We start from the raw sequence: 20,336 nt of genomic DNA on the forward strand, positions 1-20,336 counted from the left end.
TTTTTTTTTGGTATGTTTCCAGAATATTGCTGGTGACAAGAGACATTTGGATAAGCTTTGAAAAGCAGAAGTGATACATCAGTCATTTTCTGTTTTGAAGATCAAGGCAGGTAATCATGCAATGTGGTAACTCATGGTTGTGGCAACTGATATCCTGGTTTACTTGATGACAAAGGGTTACACTTAGGTCTGCATCTCCTTCATTATAGTCTGACTTTCTTTCTAAAACTTTCCTACTTTGGGCTGGCTAAGAGTGCAACTCATTCGTGAAAGGCATCAGCTTCCAAAGGAGACTCCCATGATCAAGGGTAGAGTTGGTGGGAGGCAGACACAGTTTCCAGTATTACCTCATGAGTTACACATTGTCATCAATAATTTCAGTTTGTCCATGCAGTTTTTCCCTAGTCATTATTCCTTATTCCCACTTCACAACTCCCAACTGGCTGACTTATATTGTGTATTACCAGACACAAAGGCAACAACTGTGTAGACTCCTCAGTTCTCATAACTTCAAACATTCCCAATGATAAATACCTTATTATATATCCCACAGTGTGTCCTTCTCTCATCAAACTCTGGTATCATCAATTTCAAAGATAATTAACTCTAAGAGATGCATTGATTTTCTTTTCAGCTATAGCTTATAACTGAACTTTGCATATTTAATAAAGTTCACACACTATGGAAGACAAACCATATGCTCTACGTAAGCAGAAACACTCACACAAACACACACATAGTGCAGCATGTACCAAAGCATCTTGCACATAAAAGTATATGTAATATATAAACACAGACCCACACAAACACACAGGTACACACACACACACACACACACACACACAAGCATGTACACACACACACGCACACATCGAGTTGTTTTAGTTAAAACTTTACCTTTACTAAAAATGTATTTTGAAAGCTACCAAATCAGGATTCATTAGTTAAAGCTTTGGAAAAGTTACAAACTCATGGCCCACATTTATTTATGAGATTGAGTTTAAAGATTTTTTTTTCAACAAAGAGATGTCCCACATACACAAGAAAATGAAATGACCTATGTTGTCACAGTGTACACTCCCTACTTTTGCCCCCAATTGATTGTAGCCTACGTGCTATCCACTATGGTGTCAATAAGAATGCTGAAGGATTGAAAGAAAGGAGAGCTTAAGAAAGATATCAGAAATCCAGGAAGTAATCCACGTGATCCAAATGCTAGAAGTTTAAAATATTTTTTTAAATCTAGATGAACAAGGCCCACCATCTTCACCCACACATGCATTTGCTTTCCCAGCTTCATTGCACAGGTAAGAGAATTCAGCTCCAGACTGCAACTATAGATTTGAGATTTAAAAGTGTCTGCTCCCATGTTGCAATCTGAACATCCCAACGTAAACCCTTGAGATTCAGCCTGTTCTCAGCAGCCCTTTCCACTCCATAATCTATGTATTTTGCAAATAAAAAATTAATATCCTCACTGAGTCCATAGCTTTATATTCTAGCTGCAACAGTTCCTTCTCAGAACATTAGTTATTTAAGGTCAGGTTTGACATGAACACAAAGACAGAAACCAAAGATACAGGGAGGCTAGAGGACTTGCTTTTCCTTGACACTCTCTGTGCAATAAAAAATAAACTGCTAATGTCTCTGAAGTTCAGATCCTTCATCTTTAAAGGAGGATACTGACTTCATGATTACTATGACTATATTATGAGATAAATGTGAATCCACCTGGTAAACATGTAGTATATAGAAGAATTTTAAGATTTTTTTTTTTAAGGAGAATTTTTATGTAGAATAAAGAACATCAATGATTTTACCCGAGTAACGAAGTACTTCCGGGAGATGTAAGGCTGGTGATAAGGATTAGGGTAAAGTGTTGATTCAGTCACACTTGACTGCCTTGAAATCTTCTTGGGCACTGGGTCCTTGCCTGGGTCCCCCGGTTCTGTGGATAAGTGATCAGTCTCTAAGGGCTGGTCTTCTCCCTCTTGCTTCAGAGACACAGGCTGGAATCCTTCAAAACTCCCAATTGTTGACATTTCTTCAGTCTAAAACAAAGGAAGAAAAATATTTTCATTAAAAAAAGTTACCATTGTCCTGGATATGGCAAAATCGGCTGTGATGAGCAAATTACCTCCTGAAACAAACACCCTTCATGTTAACTAAACAGAGGCACTGATGGATACAAGTCAATAACACAAACTCCTAAATACCACCCATCATCCTGCAGGGTCATTTACCACAGGAGAAAATCAGAGACACTCTGGATAAAGAAAAAGAGTTGCAGATAATTTCATTTTCTCAGCTTAAGTCCCAGAAGACTGGAAGCTGAATAAGGGAGAAGTATAAAATAACTGTCAGACATTTCTCTTCAAGATTTTATAGCATTATTGCTTGAAAATCCACCAGACTGCAGGGTTATTTAAGAGTTAAAAGCAATGACAATATGCCTTCTTGTGTACTTCTTGTGTAATAACAGGGCACAAGAGCACTTGGAAATCAGCATATTTTTAAACTGAAAATTCCAATTCTAAAATTTTATTCTAGTGGAATAATTTAGACAAATACCCAAATATATATATATACACAATATGCATATATGATCATTCATCACAACATTGCATTTAATAGAAAAATATTCATCTTTCTGACTAATGGAAAAACATTCTCTATCATAGATAGCAACATTAGATACACTCAATATTGTATTTAATACTTAAAAATTTACACTAAAACTAAGCATCTATCAGTAAGAAATGTGGTAAATAAAATGTAAAATGCTACAACATGCAGCAAAATACAATGTTGTCATTTAAAACGTGAATGGATATTTTCATCATGGAAAAATGTCCAAAATATATTATTAATGGGAAAAAGTAAGTCACATAATAGCATTACAAATAATGTTATTTAGATTTGTTTAAATAATTAAGCAGAGAGAGAGAGAAAGAAAAAAGAAAATATAATAAATGTACTTGCATATACATGTATGGTAAACAGATGTTAGAAAACCTCAGAAGTCTGAAAAGAAGAAAATAAAATGCTATGAATAACAATAATCGTCTTATCTTACTGATAGTGTTACAGGTGGTTTTAACTTTTGTTTTCCTGCTTCTCAATGCTAAAAATCACATATGATTTAAAATAAATAAAAATGATAAATTGGTTTTTATTTTGTAAATATGAATTAAGACAAAACAAAATAGAAGGCAAATGTTAGCCCAGTGAAGTCAGGCTTCCATGTTCAGTCAGACATTTCTACAACAAGCAGGTTACCAGTGCCATGAAGCAGGGCTTCATGCCCAGTTTCACCATATATCCGGGAATGCTATACTATCCTGAGTTGCCTCGATGTTCTTAAACAAAGGTGATTTTAATTCCATTTCCTTGGACCATGTGAAACATAAAACGGTGAGAAAAACCCCATCCCCAGCAAGTTAAAACTCTTGAAATTAGTATTAACTAGAGTATACAAGAGGGAAACACAATAGGATCACATCATTTATTACTTAAATTTGGCTACTTTGGCATGAAAAGGGTGCTATTAGCAATTATGCTAGGATGATAAGAGTAAACTAGACTGTCTCAGGCAAATTTGAATCTAAACATAGTCACCCTGGGAGATTTGAACACAGGAGAAAACACCATTGAGAGACTCACAAGTGGGAAGCCTTATACAGTTTGCCTTACACTTTTTCTCATCTGATCTTCCCAGCAACCCTGGGAGGGTTATTTATTCCATCCCCAGCTTTCTGAGGATCACAGAGTAGATGAGACCTATCCAAGGGCACACTTGGATAATAATAGAAGCACCTGGTCTCCCAACCATGCTTAGAGTCCAGCATCCTCATCATGATATCATGCTGTTTGTTTTTTTTTATTATAACAGGAAGTAATTCCCTGAGTTTTCAGGTAATTTTTATAACTTAGCCATACAAAAAGATAGAGATTGCTCTGGCAGAAAACAAGTTATGTGTGTGTGTGAGAGAGAGGGGGGGAGAGAGAGAGAGAGAGAGAGAGAGAGAGAGAGAGAGAGAGAGAGAGAGAGAGAGAGAGAGAGAGATTGATTGGTGAGGCACTTGGCCTCCCTGGCAGCTACATGCTCTATTTATGCAGGTCTGCCACCTCTATGACAGTGAGTGTTGGAAGGAAACGTATTTCTAAAGTTCCTGTAACCTGTGAAGGAAGGTTTGTGCCATTGGGGAAGGAAAGCCTGCTTCTGTATTTGCGCACTCTGTGAACACACGCCTAACAACAGACATCTGCGAAAGACTCCTGTGCCTGGAAAACAGAGGGAGGATTTAATTAGCACCACTTCCTTTCCCTCAGGCTGTCTTCTCTGGAAACACTTGGGGAAGCTCAGCGCTCTGAGATCAAGCTGTTTGAGATCCAGGAAAGAAGGAAATTCTTAGCTCCATTTAAATTCTCAGCCATAAATAGTGGGAAAATTTGAGCCTGGCTATCCCAAGCCAGAGTGATCCCAGCTCTGCTCATCCCGAGGACATCTTGGAAGGACAATGAGTAGATTTCCTCAACAACTTCCCCAGTATGAGAGGAATGTGCTTAAATCTAAGCATATCACGCCATTCTTCATCCTCTCTGCCCAGACAATTTGCTTATTCCCAATTCAATAAAAGGGACCTTCCATCCCTGCATAGACTGTATACAATGAAACAGTAGAAGCACATTAATACCAGTAACAAATCCAAAATCAAATATTCCATTGCTTTGACATGGATAAATTGAGTCATGTAACAAACTCATTGAGAGTATTTTAGAACTGAAAAGAATTAGTTTTGTAAGATTTCTCCAGTAAATTTATCTTAGCATTTAGTGCCCAAAAGAGCAAAAGCAGCACAATTTCATAGGGAAGCAAAGTTTCAAGGATTAAAAAGAAAAAAAAGTCTAAAAATTTTAAACTAATCTTCACACTCCGAGGAATTCACAAAATAAATACTACCATAAAGAAGAAAAAGAATACAGTATTAATTGCTTATATTGGGTAGTAATGAAAAATTGGAAACCAGCTAAACTCCTAATGATCAAGAAAAGACTAAGAATATCCAACTGATATTGTGCAGGCATTTAAAATAACTGCATAAATAGACTATATACATTGCATAAGTAGACTATATAAACTACATAAACGTTGCAGCAGCATGAGATTAAAAGTCATATTTTCTTGAGTGAAAAAAGCAGGAAACAAATATATTTTATTTGATAATGGTCATTTGAATAATTTTTACATCAGTAGAGACTAGAAAGGAAATACTTAGATTTACTGAGGCAGTTAGATTGTGAGTACATTTTAAAAAATATTTAAATTTCATCAGTGCTGTTTTCATTTCTTTAAGTGCATGCATGAATGCAAAATAAACTACAAAAGCAGTGCTATCTTTTCTTTGGTCAGACAATAGGAATTCTATATTTCTAAGTTGTCAGAAAATTCAGAGCTAAATAGTTATATACTACTGTATTAAATAACTTATTTCCAGATCCTGGTCTAAGTATAACTGCCTCCCTTTGTACATGACTTCATCTATAACTCTGAGAATTTTTCTAACAATATTTTAGAAGGGAGTGGGGAATAAGCGAAGCTTAAAAGTTATTGTCTAGTCCAACAATTTCATTTTACAAATATTGGAATAGACCCACTGGGACAGGACTTGTCCAAGGTCACACAGTTACACAGAATCAAAACATGCACCCAGAGTTCTAGTCTTCTAGAACTGTCACTGGTTTTTCCTGTGCTTCAAGTTATAACATTTAGAAGACGAACAGAGAAGCAGCCATCATAATTATGACTGGAAAAGTGGAGGCACTTTTGCCAAATGTCTGGGGGTGGGATCAGAGAGACAGTTCGGCTGAAGCAGGACCAATCCCAGCTTCCCCCACATCAGCAGTCTCAAAATGAGTGAAGATTTTCTTGTTCCCCTAGAACCAGGCTGACTATAGGCATAGTAATTTCAGTGCCTGGGGCCCTCAATACAAGATATGGGGTACAATTCAAGGTTAGGTATACAGATGACCATTGTACAGGTAAAGTGTGGGCCTCACTGTGGTCCCCACTTCACTTGGTTTGAGATTAAGTACCCTTATTGATGAAGTGTGCCTCCCCTTTCCTGGCAGTTTCCCACTAATTACAATCTTCTTCGTATAGTATTATGATAATTGCTCATGGTCCGCTTATGAATGAGAACATGCGGTACTCAGTTCTTTGTTTCTGTGACACATCACTGAATATTATGGACTTTTTTTATTTTTTGAGTTGGAGTCTCACTCCGTCGCCCAGACTGGAGTGCAATGGCCGCTCCCGGCCACCGCAGCCTCGACCTGCTGGGCTCCGGCGATCCTTCCGCCTCAGCCTTCCAAGTAACCGGAATTACAGGCACGCACTACCACGCCCAGCTGATTTTTTTATTTATTGTAGAGATGAGGTCTCACTGCCCAGGCGGGTCTCGAACCCGCGGGCTCAGGCAATCCTCTTACCTCAGCCTCCCAAAGGTGCAGGATTACAGGCTGAGCCACCGAGCCCGGCTGTATTATGGACTTTAAGTCCATCCAAGTGACTGCAAAATTCATAATTTTGTCCTTCTTTGTAGCTGTGTAATATTCCATTGTGTATATATACCACATTTTTGTTCCAGTCCACTTTCAATGGGCAGCATGGATGGATCTTTGTTTTTTTGCTATTATGAATAATGCTGCAATAAACATGTGTGTGCAGGTATCCTTTTCATAGTGATTTGAGTTCCTCCGGGTATATTCCCAGATGGGGATTGCTGGGTCATAAGGAAGATCTATTTTTAGATCTTTTAGGAATTGCCACTGTTTTCCACAGAGGTTGTACTAGTTTACAATCCTACCAACAGTGTAAAAGCGTTTCCTTTTCTCCACATCCTCTCCAGCAACTGTTGTTTTTTGAGTTAGTGATGATGGCAATTCTAACTGGAGTTAGGTGGTATCTCAGTGTGGTTTTAAATTGCATTTCTTTGATGACTAGTGAGACTGAGCATTTTTTCATGTATCTGTTGGCCACTTGTATGTTTTCTTTGAGAAGTGTCTATTCATACCTTTTGCCCACCTTTGAATATAGCTGTTTGTTTTATTCTTTTCAGCATGTTTGAGATCCCTGTAGATCCCAGATGTTAGGCCTTTGTCAGATATACAGTTGACGGATATTTTTTTCCTATTCTGTGGGCTGTCTCCCCACTCTCTTGATGGTTTCTTTGGCTTTGAAGAAGTTTTTTAGTTTGATGAGGTCCCACTTGTCTATTTTATCTCTTATGGCATGGGCATTTGATCAGGAATTGGTTGCCAGTTCCAATTTCCATAAGGGTGTCTCCTGTATTTTCTAAGGTTCTTACAGTTTGAGGTTTTACATTTAGGTCTTTGATCCATTTAGAGTTGATTTTTGTGTATGGTGATAGGCAGGGGTCTTGTTTTAATTTTCTGCAAGTGGTCAGCCAGTTTTCCCAGCATCATTTACTGAATAAGTTCCCCTCTCCCCAGTGGTTGTTATTGGAGGCTTTGTAAAAGATGAGTTGATTGAGAAATTGACGTTTTGCATCTGGAATCTCTATCCTGTTCCATTGGACTATATGCATTTTCTTGTACCAATGTTGGATTTTTCTCTCTTTTATAAAAAAAAAAAAAAAACCCAACTTTTAAAGTCAAAGAAAATGTTTTAATTTTTTACTCACATCAGGAAACAGGTGAAATTTAGAGTGTACCCCAAACCTATAACATTTTGCTTAAAAGAGAAAAAAAACACATAATATTTAACTGTTTAAAGTTAGAGAAACATGTTTTAATACTGATGTTATTGCAGTGGGAAGGCAGAAGTGTTTGGGGCCCATGGAGACCATAATGTGGCCCTGACTCAAATTCACATCCTACTCCTCACATTTCCCACTTCATCTTCTGTTCTGGTGCTCCATCCTAGAATGTCAGAGCTAGAAGAATCTCCCCAGTCCAGGGCTTTCCAGTTTTTTTTATCCCTGAGGATTCTCACTGCATAATCTTAAAATGATTCTTTTTGCTCTTTTAAAATCAGAGACAACTTCAGCACTATTGGGCCCCAGTAAATATTTGTTTCTCAGAAAAGTGGATGAATAACTACCCTGAGAACTTCTAATCAGCTTGAAAAGCATAGCCAGTTTCACTTAATTGCCAAGACTTGAGTCAGGGGCAAAGAAAAGGGGAATTGGAGGATTTTTTTTTTCTATCACAAGAGTTCAATAAAGACAGTTTAAATATAACAAAAAGTATACTAGTTCAAAGAAAGAAAACAGGATTAACATTAGATAAAGTTGCTGGGCTTCTCTCAAGTCTATTTCACAATGAACTTCTCAAAGGCCGTGCTATTCTCCATTTCTTCAGCACCACCTGCTCTTCTTTTCATGTAGTTTTCAGGAAGTCCTTCTTGGGTCCTGGCCCCTCCCAGTCTCCCTGGGCAGCCTGAACACCTATTTGCTCTTTTGCTTTCTTCACTTTTTCTGCCTGTCTCCTGATACCTCTATAAGTCACGTGGGAATTTTTTAAACCCTATTTCAAGTATCTGTGATATCCATAAAATTTTTGAAATATCAATAGCTATCTCTCTGGATTCTTGGGAAGACAGGCTGTCAGGTCAGCACTCATCTATTCTAATCTTCACTATCTTAGTTTGCTCAGGCTGCTTTATAACAAAATACTTGAGATTGGATAATGTATAAACAACAGAAATTTGTTTCTCACAATTCTGGAATCTGAGTAATCCAAGATCAAAGCACTAACAAATTATGTGTCTAGTGAGGGCCCGTCTCTGCTTTCAAGATTGTACCTTGAACATTGCATCTTCCAGAGGGAATAAATTCTGTGTCTTCACATGTTGTTATGAATGAAAAGTGTAAACAGGGCCTAGCTAGTTATTATATAAGGATAGTCATTATATAAGGCACTTATCCTATGTATAAGAGCAGAACCCTCATGGCCTAATCACCTCCTACATGCTCCACCTCTTAATACTATTGCATAGAGGATTACATCTCAACACACATTTTGGAAGCTACAAAAATGTTCAAACTACAGCATCCACCTTTGACAAATGAGGAAACTGAGGCCCAGAAGAGACGTGTCTCCTCTAAACTCACAGCTAGTTAATTAAAAGTAAGTTAAATAATGACAATAAAGGATGAAATTATGGGCACCAGAAAATTAAAAATGTTGTATTCAGAGGAATATTTGTGGGCAGAGCAGGAACTTTAAAAAGTCTATATCTTGTTAACAAAAACAATTACTCTTTTGCAGGTGGTATGGAGGTGGGGGTGGGAAGGGAGAATGGTAGGTAGTTCCTGTGGTCTATGTTGCATTTAAAGACGTCAATTGTGTTTTCTCGTGGTGACAGCTCTACCCACGTGAAGGGGTTAACAATCTCAAGGCACATCCCCAAAATAAAAATCTACTTTTAATTTTGACATTTGGTAAAGGTAATTTATGTGAATTTATGTGTGCAGCCTTTCCTGAGTCTCTCTGTGAGAACAGCCAAGGGATGTACAGTGGATAAACAACAATACTCTAACACCTCATAACTCTCCAACAAGCCTGCTTCTGTGCCAGTTGAGATAAGAAAATTGGCAAACAATTCCTCACAATTTCACATTTTGTACATTAGTGATAACACACCAGCAGGGCTGCTCTGTGTCCTGGGGGAAAGTTGAGTTGATGAAGAGTCTCTTCCTCCCAGCTCCTCCTGGGCCAGCAGGGCCCTCTGCTTGGCTATCGATGCTTTGGTTGGACAGCAGATGCAAAGAGGGATTGGGGGTGAATACAGGGCTAGGCCAAAACAGTGGGTCTCCACTCACTCACTCTCACCCTCAGGGTGGCCCTGGGCAGGTCACTTATCCACTTCCCCTCTGTATACTGCAGATTACTCATTTACAAAATCAGTGGCAAGACTTGATGGTTTGCAGGCTGTGCTCTTGCAAACTACTCTTGAGGCCATCTGAGGGCTGAGTGGGTGGGCTTTCTGGTCACTAAACCCATTTTATCAAAGCAGATTCATTTATCTGTTACTGGACTTCTTCTGAAGCTTTTATTTGGAAGGAGAAATGTTCAAGTGTAAAAGTTGTTGGTCTAAATTATTCCTAAGTCTCCTCCAAGTAAATGATTCTACAAAAGTGATTAATTTCTCTCAGGTGCCCAGAATATTGTAGATCTAAGCCTACAAAGGTTGGTGATCTATGGTTTTTTTCCAACTCATCTTCATCATGTAACTCCAAATAGGCAAATTAGTTCTCTTGTGGTACAAATGCTTTACTGTCAGAGGATAGGATTGTGAGGACAGTCACAAATTTGGATGCCCATTGTGGAGATTCTGGGGTGTTGTCTTTTGAGTCAAATAAAAACCCACATTGACCAGAGCTGCTTGGAACACCAACAGTGGAGAGTTGGGCATCTGACCCAGGCCAGGACAAGAGACAGGCTAGAGCCCCAGTAACTATTCTTGCACTTAACAAGGGAAGAATTTAGAGTCTGCTGAGTTCCTCACACAGGATATTAATTTTTAGAGGGCTTTCCTAAAAAATGCATATGGAAAATAATTGATAAAGATGTGACACTGACTAAAGAGTTTTATGAGATTATGGATAGATTCCTTGAGATTAATTTTCTTACACATTTCTGTTAACACTTCCACCACTTACCTAGTCTGGATATGATGGTGCTTGAGTTTTTGGCTTTTGTGGCATTGCCCACCCTGTTCTGTAACCACCTTCTACTTTCCTGTCTTCACTTGTGAGTCATGACCATCTCCAGAGCAGAACTTATGTTGCAATCATCTATAGTCCAGCACTTAGTGTGGACATGATACAGAGCAGTCATTAAATATAAGTTTTTTGAATGGATGAGTGGATACCATACTCGTTTCTCTATGGTGATTGAGATTTGAAGGACTTATACATTTGTTTACATATTACCTCATACACAGAGAGTGCTTGGTAAATGTTCATGGACTAAGTAATGAAGTTCTATGTAAAAGCATGAGCAGAAACATCTGCTGTATACACACACACACATTGATTCTCACCCAGACACACCCAGAAATGCATAACACAATCTTTAATCAATAGAAGCTCATAGCCAAGAGGAGATGACAGAAACATAAGCAGATAAATGCAGCCTTTTGTGGTAGAGCCATGATAGGAGTATCTGCACAAAACATGATAGAAACAGAAGATGGGAGTAACAGGGGTGGGTGGTGAGAGGAGACAGAGAATGTGGGAAGTTAGAGGTATGGAGAAAGACACCTCAGAGCTGGCTGCATATTAAAGGATAAGGGAGGACATTCCAGGGAAATGTGTGACATGTGGGAGGGGAGTGTATTCCAAAGTGGCAGGTAATATGGTGTGTGCAATCAAGATGTTAGGTGGCCACCCCCAGCTCATCCCTTGAAAAGCTGGTTACACTTGTTGAAAACTAACATTCTCTAATGTGATGAGAGTCTGAAATTCTTCTCACACTGTTCTATATTCCTTTTTCTTTGCCATCACCCCTCCATAACTGCTAAGATGGTTCTTGCACAGTCAATTCACATGCAGAGTCTGGGCTCAGCACTGTAAAAAATTCTACTTGTCTTAAGAATTTCATGGGGTCAACAACTAGAGTGAGTCATATTGTATATTGCCCAACATCACACTATCCATCTATTTCTCACTTCTTTCTTTTCTTACTTTCTACTTAAAAATATTTATCTATTTCACTCTCATATCCAAGTCCCTCAGGTTCTCCCCTTTACAGCCCCCACTAGATAATAAAATTTCCCTACAAAGATAAATTCTAGAGGTAGCTATTAACGTAAACCTATATAAGATTTGGAAGTTAGAAAAGAGTTGACAGGAAATGCATCTGAAAAAAATAGAATGAATCTATTTTGTAAATGAGAATCAAATCGAGTGACTTATCTCAGGCAGTAGCAGAGAAATGTCCTATTTTACAACTGGTCAGAGAAATGATGGCATTCTGGGAAGAATTAAGAATAAATTACCAACCCTCCCCTATACGTACAAAAGAGAGCAAAAGAAAGAAAAACAGAAGAGAGAGAGATAAGGAAGGAAGGGAGGAAGGGAGGAAGGGAGCAAGATAGGGAAAGAGAGAAGGAAGGAAAGAAGGAAAGAAGGGAAAGAGAGACAGAAAGAAAAGAAAGAAAGAGCAACATGCAAAAACTGATCAGGATAAAGATGCTGGTCCTGACACTGTACTTCAGAGAGGCTGTAAGGACTCAATACACATACTCAATTTTACTAAGAACTCAATTTTCACATACAAGTGAAAAAGAAAAAAGCAGAGAGATCAAAAGAATCAACCAAGGCTAACAATTCAGACCTATAGCAACCTCTTTTCTTCTTTCTCCAAACTAGATAGAATCTTTGATTTTGAACCTGCTGAGTCAGAAACTAGATGGTAACAATGTTCAGAAATTAGAACAAGCCTTTGTCTCAGTTATTGGCACATCTCAGGGGAGTGTGTGGATCAGTGCCTACTAGAGATTACTACCTTCCCAGCTTTTATTCTGGTGCCAGGCAGCAGCAAGAACAAACATTCCACAACCAGATGTTCCTGCTTGGGAGATCTGTTTAAGGAAGTCACTTCAAAGCCTGGGTTTCCTGTTAAGCTAATTGTGACTTTTTACATATAGATTTTATAAAATTCAGGAGAAAGTGTTAATCTAAATACTGACAATACAGGATTCCTGTCAAAATAGAAACTACAGACTTCATTATTTTAATGATGTTTTTAACTAATAAACATTTTTGTTGAATTATGACATGCAGTGAAAAAGTCACAAATGTGCAGATCAATGAATTATTGTAAAATAAACACACCCATGTAACCATCACACAGCTCAAAAAATAGCATACTACCAGCATCCTGACAGGATTATTTTTCTCAAAGCAAATATTCGGTTGGTTTCACATGATAGAATCAACGAGGGCTGCTAGACATTTTAGATATCATTTAACTCAACAGCCCAGTTATACAAATAAGAAACCAGGTCCTCAGATGGGAGCAGGCAAGTGACTTACCTCCAGTCACAAAGCAAATTAGAGGAAGCAGCGGGATTCAGGCTCCTCCTTTCTAATTGAATGGTATCAGATCCCCAGGAAAGCTTAGCTGGCAAGAGGTGATGTCAGCAACATCTCCAACTAAAGGTCTCTCACAAAGATAGCCAGAACAACAAATAAACAACCACACTTTAACAAAAAAACCTGATGGAGAGTGCCAGACGATATCAGAGGAATAATGAATAACACAGAAATGTGGAATGGACATATAGAAATCAGAAAAAAAACACCAGACCACAACCCCATCTCTCTAGCTGGGAACCAAGAGGATATTCTCCTTAAAGTGAGGAAGGAAGCAAGAGTATCCCAGGGACCCCTATCAACATCTTGGACACATATGGCCGTAATCCTGGGGTCTCTTGTAGCCCTTACAAGCACTAAACCCAGGTAAGGGCATGGCCAAAGTCCACATAGCTGTTCTCCCCTCAGAGAAGAAGCCAACACTACCTGTGGTCCATGTGGGTACTTCACTATGGCATCTTTTAATTGGTACTACATCTGGAGTATGTCTGGCTCCAGGGTGAACAGCCATGGTTCCCCTGTATCCATGAGGCTAAACTTATGTCAAACTACCCCAAACTAGTGGGTTGACATATCCAAGGCAAGTTGTGATCAGCTGTTACAGCTTTATCTGTGGGATCAAGTGTAGTTGGAGTCATTCCACTTACCTTTCTATCCCCTCAAGCCAGAGCTGAAGGAGTGCCCTGCCTCCTGGAAATAGTACGTTGGCCACTCAGAGCAGTCACAATCCCTGGTGCCTAAATTGAAGCAGTGTCCTGCATCCTAAAAAACTGTACCTTGGCTACCCAGAGCAGTCATGCACCCTACTCTTCAAGGTGAAGCAGTGTCCTGCATCCCAGAGAAACAGAGTCTGAGCTGAACGGTTACTCTCCCAGGCCTTAGCTGATGCAGCACATTGCACCCTAGGGAATCAGTGCTCTGGCCAGACTGAGAATTTTCACATGCCAAGGCTAGACTGATGAAGCACCCCATTCTCCAGGGTCTAGGGTCACTACAACACAGTATCTCATCCCCTAAGACTCAAGTGGCCATTAAGCTCTATTGGCTCAGGTTTCCAAATTGCAACCATACCTTGCCTCCCAGGTCCAAACCTCCAGAGTACCCCTTCTTCCCTAGGGACAGACCAGTACTGTGCCCTGGTCCCCCAGGAGTAGATTCACAGCTACTATCAGCCCCCTGGACCCAAACTGCTGAGACATGCCTCAGATCCTGGCTCTGTGGGAAACTTCCATCCAACCCTACCACAAAGAGCAAACCTATGTAGCCCAAGACCCAGGTGTCACAATAGGTTCATGAGATCCTGAGGCCAGGACCACGGCCCCATAGCTGCTACAAGCACTTGAACCTGGAACTCAGCATCACTGCAGTTGCTTGTAGGCTGTGTCAGACCTGACACTAAGAGGGATCCTCTCAGCTAAGTCCTTCTGTTGTTGGGTCAACAGGAATAGAAAAACCTAAAAAACCCTTGGACATTAACAACTTACCCTGCCACCACCACAAACAGGCTAGGCCACTAAGGTGCTTACAGTTGCTACTGACATTAAATACAGCTGAAGAAGTTGCATGGAGACCATATCATTGCACCTACCCAGAAACAGAATAACCTCACCCTTCCCAACCAGCACACTAAAACAACTATATCTAGAAGTGAAAAGATAATAATCACTATCATTAAAAACATGCAAAAGTATAAAACTCTGGCAAATAGGCAAAAGGGAAAGAAAAAAAGGAATAAAACCTTATTACAACAGAAAACCACCAAATCACATTGATATGTATTTTTATTACAAATTCAGTCTTGTTACTCATAGTTCATAATGAAAATGAAAGGAAAAAAACAGACAGGGTGTGGCGACTCATTCCTGTAATCCTAGCAATTTCGGAGGCTAAGGCAGGGGAATCTCTTGAGACCAGAAGTTCAAGAGCAGCTTGGGCAACACAGCAGGAACTTATCTCTATAAAAAGTAAAAAAGTAAATAAATAAATAAATAAAAAGTTAGCCAGTCATGGTCATACATGCCTGTAGTCCCAGCTACTCGGGAGATTGAAACAGAAAACTTGCTTGAGTCCAGGAGGTCAAGGCTGCAGTGAGCCGTGATCATGCCTCTGCACTCTAGCCTGGGTGACAGAGTAAGATCCCAACTCAAAATACATACATACATACATACTACATACATACATATAGACAGAATAGAAAGAAAGGAAGGGAGGGAGGGAGGGAGGGAGGAAGGAAGGAAGGAAACACAAAACAATCAGCAAGTAACAAAATGACAGAAGTAAACCTCACTTATCAATAATAACTTTGAATGTGAATGAATTTACATTCAAACTTTAATAAATAAACTGGCTGAGTGAATTAAAACAAAACAAAACAAAACACAATCCAACTATATGCTGTCCCCAAGAAACAAATCTCATCTGTAAAGGCACACATAGACTGAAAGTAAAGGAATAAAAGAAGTCATCCCACATAAACAGAAACCAAAAGTGAGCAAGAGTAGCTATACTTGTATCAGATAAAACAGACGTTATTTCTAAAACTGCAAAAAGAGACAAAAAAAAAGTCATTACATAATAAAAAAGGGATAAATTCAGAAAGATGACACAATTATAAATATAGATGCACCCAATACTGGAACAACTAGATTCATAAAGGAAATATTACTAGAACTAAAGGGAGAGACAGACTTCAACACAATAATAGTTGTAGACTTCAGGTCCCCACTGTCAGCATTGGACAGATTATCTAGATGGAAAATCAACAAAGATTCCTTTAATTTAGACCGCACTTTAGACCAAACAGACCTAACAGATATTTACAAAACATTTCATCCAACAGCTGCAGAATACACATTCTTTTTACTATTATTTATTTATTTTTTTAATTGGAGTATCACTCTGTCATCTAGGCCGGAGTGCAATGGTATGATCACTACCACTGCAACCTCGACATGCTGGGCTCAGGTGATTCTTCTGCCTCAGCCTTCCAAATAGCTGGAACTACAGATACATGCCACCACAACTGGCTAAGTTTTTGATTTATTGTAGAGATGAGGTCTCGCCAAGTTGCCCAGGCTGGTCTCGAACCTCTGGGCTCAGGTAATCCTCTTACCTCTGCCTCCCAAAGTTCTGGGATTACAGGTGTGAGCCACTATATTTGGCATATTCCTTTTATCAGCACACTGAACAATCTTGAGGATAGATCACATCTCAGGCCACAAAACAAGTGTCAACAAATTTAAAACAAATAAAATCTGATCAAGTATCTTTTTTAACCACAATTAAATAAAATAAAAAATCAATAGCAAAGAAAAGTTCAAAATTGTACAAGTACACGAAAATAAAATAATATGCTCATGAATAAACAACAGGTTAATGAAGAATTTTAAAAGAAAATTTTAAAATGTCTTGAAACAAATGAAAATAAAAGCACAACATGCCAAAACAAGGACATCTATAGTGCGGTGGCACACTCACAGCCACGCCAGCATTGACTTGCTGGGCTCCGGTAATCCTTCTACCTCAGCCTTCCAAGTAGCTGGAACTACAGGCTACCATGCCCAGCTAATTTTTGATTTATTGTAGAGACAAGGTTTGCCAAGTTCCCTGGGCTGCTCTCGAACCCTCAGGCTCAGGAATCCACTCAACTCGGCCTCCCAAAGTGCTGGGATTACAGGCTGAGCCACTGAGTCTGGCCATAAAAAATATTTTAAATAAGCAACCTAATGATGCATCTCAAGGAACTAGAAAAGCAAGAACAAATCAAATCTAAAATTAGTAGAAGAAATGAAGAAATAGAAACCCAAGCAGAATTAAACAAAATTAAGAATTAAAAACGCATACCCCACATTTTAAAAATAAAATAATTTTTTTAAAAAAATAAAAGAATTAAAAAAATACAAAATATTCACAAAATTAAAAGGTTTTAAAAAGATAAACAAAAATAGCAAGCCATTATTTGGAATAACCAAGAACAATAGAGAAAAAACTAAATATTCTCCTTCTTGAAATTCTCATTTTCTCCTGTTCTTTGTAACGACAGTTGTTTTATTTCTATTTCCATGTATAAAGCTTATAATTTCCTTTATGAAAACCTATTTTTAATATGCTGATATCTATGAGAACACACTCTAGATGGTTTCTGTAAGCAATCTCCTTTATTCTCATTGTTTAACCATAATTTATAAATTTTTGACTCTCATACCTGTATCTCCAGTTAGATCTCTCTCTCCCAAGCTACAAATCTGTCTATTCAACTGTCAATTAGACAGGTTATCTTAATTGACCCACAAGAACTTCTAATTCATCACATCCAAAGATGAACTTATCACTTTCTTACATCCCCCATAAACTTGTTCCTCCATATTTCAATCTCAGTGAATGAGAACACAGCTATAAAGCTGTCCAGCCCAGAAACCTTCCTTATTTCTTCTTCTTACCCAATCCTTACCAATGAAACATTTAGACCTGTAGCTTTCAGTTTCTTTATGGTTACTGAAGTCTCCACTTTGCTCCATTTCTGATCCCGACTTCATCCTTTGGGGATCATTATTAAGGTTTTCTAACTGGCACCCCTCCAACTTTACTCTAATTTATGAAGCAAAGAGCAGGAAGACAAATCTTCCCAAAATACAAATCAGGTTGTATCACTGTCCACTTAATCTTCAATTATCCCAACTGCACACTAAATAAAATCTGAACTCCTAAGCATGGTTAACAAGACCTCTATGATGTGATCTCGCTACTTACCTGTAAGGGTTCATATCTCACCATGTCTCTTCCTTCCCCTTTCTTCTCCCACCTTCCCTGCCCCATCACAGCACTCATTCCATATGTTTCAGGCACACCACTGTACCTTAAGTACCACAAATTCACCAAGATCCTTCTCACTACCTTTACCCAATAACGCCTTCTGACCTTCTCAGCTTACAGAGAAGTTAGATGCTTCCCTGAGCAATTTCATCTCATGAGTTAGGTGTCCCCCCTCTGTTTCTCCTTGCAGACCATGCTTTTCCCTACTGAACACTTATTATACTATATTACAGAGACCTCTTAGCTTACCTTTACTTTCACATTCTCTTCCCTGGTACATGAGATCCTTTATGATAGAGATGGGGTTTTGTTTACTATGGTATCCTTAGCACTAAGTAGAGCATATAGAAAGTGTTTATTCTGCATTAGCTAAACAAATAAATTAGTAATAAGTATATTTACTATATGTAGCATCCATGACAGAAAATGCAAAGGAAATGCAGTTAAGAGAGTCTCTCTTTTCAGATATTATAGAACGAGACTTGACACAAGATTTGAAATTCTTTCTTCTAAACCTGGCTTCAAATTTACCAGTTCCCAGAAGCATAACGTGCATGGCAATTCAGAAATGCAATATTCCTATTTTATCCAGGTATCATGATCTATCAACCAGTTTTTCAGTCATTGCTGATGATTGGGCTCCATGAGCTTAGGTGAGGAAGTAACCATGCCTCAATTTGTCCCTCTTGGATACCCACAGAATGTGTAATTCTTTGTACAGCCTGATGTGTTCTGTTACGATGTATCTCACAGAAGAAGTCTGCACCATTAAAGACAGACAGAAAAAGAGAACACTTGTTTCTGGTGGAAACCACCCTGAGGGGTAAATGATGAATGTCAGAGCCTTTCCTGAGAGAAGGTCTGGAGAGAAAAGGAAAAGAAAAAAGGCTTATCCTAAACCAGTGGGCAATGTTTGGTAGCAGGCATTCAAAAAGACCAGAAAGAAGAGCCTAGGGTCTTAAAAGCAGACACTGCTAACTTCTCATCTTGTTGGGCACTATAATTCAAGGACAATCTATGTCTTAATAATGAAATATACATTAAACTTCTAAAATCCTGATGTTAAACAAGATACCATATAAAACAAAATAATTAGATATAAGAAGGTGTTAGACTAATATTATTCTAAGATTACTTTGACCCATTTCTTCTCCACCTAGGTGAGGATGCTACCACCTGGAATTCAGCCGGTTCTACAAGATGCCAGAATGATTTAAATGGTTCCAGAGAGCTCCACCCAGAAAGTGAGAAAAGTGAGAAAATCTTCTGTGAGATATCTAGAGCAAGAGGAGTCGTTCTCATTAAAATAATGAAGGTCAGAACACAAGTATGGAGAAAGAAAAGTAGTTTTGTTTTAAGAATTATACTCACTGGGCATAGTAGCTCATGGCTGTAATCCCAGCACTTTGGGAAGCTGAGGCAGGAAGATTGCCTGAGGCCAAGAGTTTGAGGTCTGGGCAACATAGTGAGACCCTGTCTCTACAAATAAATTTTTAAAATAGCCAAGTGTGGTGGTATATTTCTGTAGTCCAACTACTTGGGAGGCTGAGGCAGAAGGATCACCTGAACCCTGGAGGTAAAGGCTGTGGTGAGCTGTGCTTGGGCCACTGCCCCCCAGCCTTGGTAACTGAGTGAAACTATGACTTTAAAAAATAAAAAAATAATGATTGTGAGATTTATTCTGAGATGATTTAAGAAAAGTGGACAGTTCAGAATGCTAAAGAGTGAAAACTGAAAAAATAGTTTCATATTTGCTTGTTGAAGGCAGTTAGATAAAAAACATAAAAATAATATCTGTCACAAATGTCCTTTTTTGTAGTTCAGTAAGAAAACAAAACAACAAAAGTATATGTTTATAATAAAATATAATTATGTATGAATTTTTGTGCCATAATATTAGCATATAACCATAATATTAGAAAGGATAGATAAATATATTTTTGTTTGACCTACTACAACTACTGTATTTTTGTGTGACCTACTACAACTACTGTAAAAGCAGTAGCCAAAAATAGACAATAAATGTCCTGAGAAAATTAAAAGTCCTACCTGTAATATGCACATTTCATTGCTTCTGTGAATGCATTTCTCAAAGCTGCCTTATTGGGAAGGATAATGTTTGGTTGATCAGCCTTTCTGTAAATGTATGTCTCAATCACAAAACAATCAAGAAAGGAGTAGGAGTAAGGATCAGAGAAAGATCAACCAAAGTACTCATTATAGAGAATGATCAGTAATGCCATCTTTATATATGAAATGTACATACATGTTGTAATAATATCACTCAACCTCTTTATCTATAAATATGTACATATAGACGCCTGCCCTGTTTACATAATTTTGAGGTTTTGTGGTTTGTTTTTTAAAATAGATTTAGGGGTTACAAGTACAGTTTTA

The 20,336-nt window shown here is 38.4% G+C and overlaps 1 protein-coding gene across 1 annotated transcript in view; it reads right to left on the bottom strand.

Annotated features, from left to right (window-relative positions):
- The window catches only part of TPRG1 (tumor protein p63 regulated 1), a 141,379-nt gene that overhangs the window by 106,149 nt on the left and 14,894 nt on the right, over positions 1 to 20,336 (bottom strand). Inside the window, exon 2 of the mRNA XM_008053626.1 lies at positions 1,821 to 2,051. Coding sequence (XP_008051817.1) covers positions 1,821 to 2,042 — 222 coding nt within the window. The 5' untranslated portion in view covers positions 2,043 to 2,051. The remainder of the gene's footprint in view (positions 1 to 1,820; positions 2,052 to 20,336) is intronic.

The sequence above is a fragment of the Carlito syrichta genome, unplaced genomic scaffold, assembly GCF_000164805.1.
Source record: "Carlito syrichta isolate Samal-C Ts95f unplaced genomic scaffold, Tarsius_syrichta-2.0.1 Scaffold75340, whole genome shotgun sequence".
NCBI lineage: Eukaryota > Metazoa > Chordata > Mammalia > Primates > Tarsiidae > Carlito > Carlito syrichta.